Source organism: Nematolebias whitei, chromosome 6 (genome assembly GCF_014905685.2).
Source record: "Nematolebias whitei isolate Nwh7 chromosome 6, NemWhi1, whole genome shotgun sequence".
NCBI classification, from domain to species: Eukaryota; Metazoa; Chordata; class Actinopteri; order Cyprinodontiformes; family Rivulidae; genus Nematolebias; species Nematolebias whitei.
The window spans coordinates 11,898,469-11,901,532 of NC_056503.1; the positions used below are offsets into that span (position 1 = coordinate 11,898,469).

General features: G+C 40.3%; 1 protein-coding gene across 1 annotated transcript in view; it reads left to right on the forward strand.

The window, feature by feature from the left end:
• LOC119410514 (arf-GAP with Rho-GAP domain, ANK repeat and PH domain-containing protein 1) overlaps window positions 1-3,064 on the forward strand; it is a gene marked incomplete in the record, with an annotated part of 99,223 nt that overhangs the window by 63,563 nt on the left and 32,596 nt on the right. The window contains 1 exon segment of the mRNA XM_037677395.1: window positions 2,457-2,639. Coding sequence (XP_037533323.1) covers window positions 2,457-2,639 — 183 coding nt within the window.

Below are 3,064 nucleotides of genomic sequence, written 5' to 3' on the forward strand. Positions count from 1 at the left end.
ATAATTGTACACATCATATCTTAAATCTAAAACTAAAACAATTATTATAATATATATGCAACCAGCCTTTCATATAAAAACTGGGATATTTTTACCAGAGATTGTTTTCACTAAAGAGTTTGTTGTTGTACTGACATGGTTACAGCTGACAGTAACTATTTACACAATAAAGTGATGGTTATTCACGTTTTCCTCGATTTCAGTATCCAGCAGGACGTCACAATATAAAAATAGGGATATTTTTACTGGAGAACGCGTGCACTTTAACCAGGTAGAGTTCGGGTTTTTTTACATTACAAACAGCAACATATAATGAAGATTTTAACCTAAAAACCCACATAACAAAGCAGGGTATAATTTTAAAATTAAAAGGGACAAGGTGGAGAAAAATGCGCTGTTTGAGTTTATTTACTGACGGTAAACATCAGCTCTTCACTGCAGCTGAGACGTTTAAAGCAGCACAGCACCAACACAACTCTCGTGAAGTTCAGGGTTATTTGACACTTTCCTGCCCGTTCTGTGAGTTTAATAGACAGACAGTTACTTCTTACCTTGTGTTGCAAACTATTTTCAGCTACTCGCTCAGTTTCTTTGCTGGGAGACTTCGCTGCTCCTCCCGCCCTTTCGGTGAAATGCTACGGCTGGAACAGTTGACTTCTGGGAAATGCAGTTCTTTTGACTTGTGTTAAAGTCAGAGTCAGAGTTTCTTTGTCATTCGCACCTCATGTGCTACATGTGGTGGAGCGAAATTATGTACACAGGGTCCCAGTTACATCCAAAAATAAAATGTATGAGAAAAACCGTAATAAGATCTGATATGAACTAAGAAAAACATCAACTAAAAATACACTAAGCACTCATAACATAAAAACATTACGTCGAACATCAGCACAAACATGAACATGAGTCTGTGTGAGCAGATGAGCACGCATGAACACATCATCATTGAAACAGATCAGCAGCAACATGATGTGATTTTTCCACAGTGATTGTTTTGGTTAAAGATTAAAAAAAAGTGAAGGCTTACTGAAAGAAAACTACAAAATAGCTGCGCCCATGTTTTTTTTGTTTATTTCATTTTCATTTTTGGTTATTGGTCGGATCCCGCTCCTGTCTGCTCCCATTAGCTTTCAGTCCGGTCACGTCCCGGTCACATGAGTTATAATGAGGTTGACTCTGGTCCCGCCTGAATCCGTCCGGAATCACGTGACCCGCGGTACTCCTGAAAAAATGTCATCCTCTAACACAGACAGAGAGCAAAAAAGCAGGAGGAGAACAGGGAGAAGGAAGAAACATGTGCGCCTCATTACAGGGCCAGTGAGGGGAAAAAAACTGGAACTGGAACACGCTGCCATATACGCCGATCCAGAGCATCTCAAACATGCTCAATGGTTGACATGTCCGGCGCGTATGCTGGCCATTCAAGAACTGGGATGTTTTCATCTTCCAGGAATTGTGTACGGATCCTTGCAATATGGGTCTATGCATGATCATGCTGAAACATGAGGTGTTGGTCATGGATGAATGGCACAACAATGGGCCTCAGGATCTTGTCACGGTATCTCTGTGCATTCAAAATGCCATCAATAAAATTTTCCAAGAATTTACCAAAAATAAAATAAAATACATCAGTGTTTGTTGTGCATAACATACGCCTGCCCATACCATGACCCCATTGCTACCATGGGCCACGCGATTCACAGCGTTGACTTCAGCAAACCTCTCACCCACAAGATGCCGTACTATCTGCCTTCTGTCCTGTACAGTGTAAACTGGGATTCATCTATTAAGAGGACACCTCTCCAAAGTGCCATACACCATTGAATGTGAGCATTTGCCCACTCAAGTTGGTTATGACAACAAACTACAGTCAGGTGGAGACCCCCATGGGGATGACGATAATGCAGATGAGCTTCTTTAAGATGGTTTCTGACAGTTTGTGCAGAAATTCTTTGGCTCTACAAACTGATTGTTGCAGCAGCTGACCACATGGCTGGTCTCAAACGATCTTGGAGGTGAAGATCCTGGATGTGGAGGTCCTGGGTTGGTGTGGTTACACCCTGTCTGCGGTTGTGAGGCCGGTTGGCTGTACCGACAAATTCTCTGAAACGCCTTTGGAGACGGCTTATGGTAGAAAAATGAACGTTCAATTGATGAGCAACAGCTTTGATGGACATTCCTGCTGTCAGCATGTCAAATGCATGCTCCCTCAAAACTTGCAACATCTGTGGCATTGTGCTGAGTGATAAAACTGCACATTATAGAGTGGTCTTTTGTTGTGGTCAGCCTAAGGCACACCTGTGCATTAATCAATATGTCATCAGCATCTTGAAATGCCACACCTGTGAGGTGGATGGATTATCTTGGCAAAGAAGTGCTCACTAACAAAGATTTACACAAATTTGTGTTACGTTTATATTTTTGTTCAGTGTATTAATGTTTTGCCCTTGCTGCAGGTATTTTTGGAGCTCGGTAATGAGCGGGTGAACAGTTTCTGGGCAGCTAATGTCCCTCCAAGTGAAGCTTTAACGCCCTCAAGCAGTAGCGAGGACAGACGGCGCTTCATCACCAACAAATATCGCCAGGGCAAATACAGGAAGTACCATCCTTTGTATGGTAACCAGAGTGAGCTCAACAACGTGAGTTCATTTCCCCAACTGAATTATTTGCTTCTATGTTTTGGCTCTCATGTTTTATGATTCATCTGCTTCATCTGCTTTTTGCAAAGTTATTATGTAGGAATATGTTTAAAAGTAAATTCAGTTTAATGCATTTTTACTAAAAACTGAAAAATTTAAGTCCAATTCACTCTAAAGTATTGATATAATAGTCATGTATTACTGAATTTCCTTTTTCATACAATTTCTAAAAAAAAACAAAAACAAAAAAAAAAACAGCTGGGCATTATTCTGTAGTAAAAGACAATTTTCTTCCCATCTGGAGGTTTTCTCAATTTAAAATAAGTCTGGGTAGGGTCTTACATTATTTTTTTTACCTTGTCCTGGATAAATTGCTTTAAATTGATTTATTTGCTTCCTGCTTTACTTCGTATTGCAATATAGCA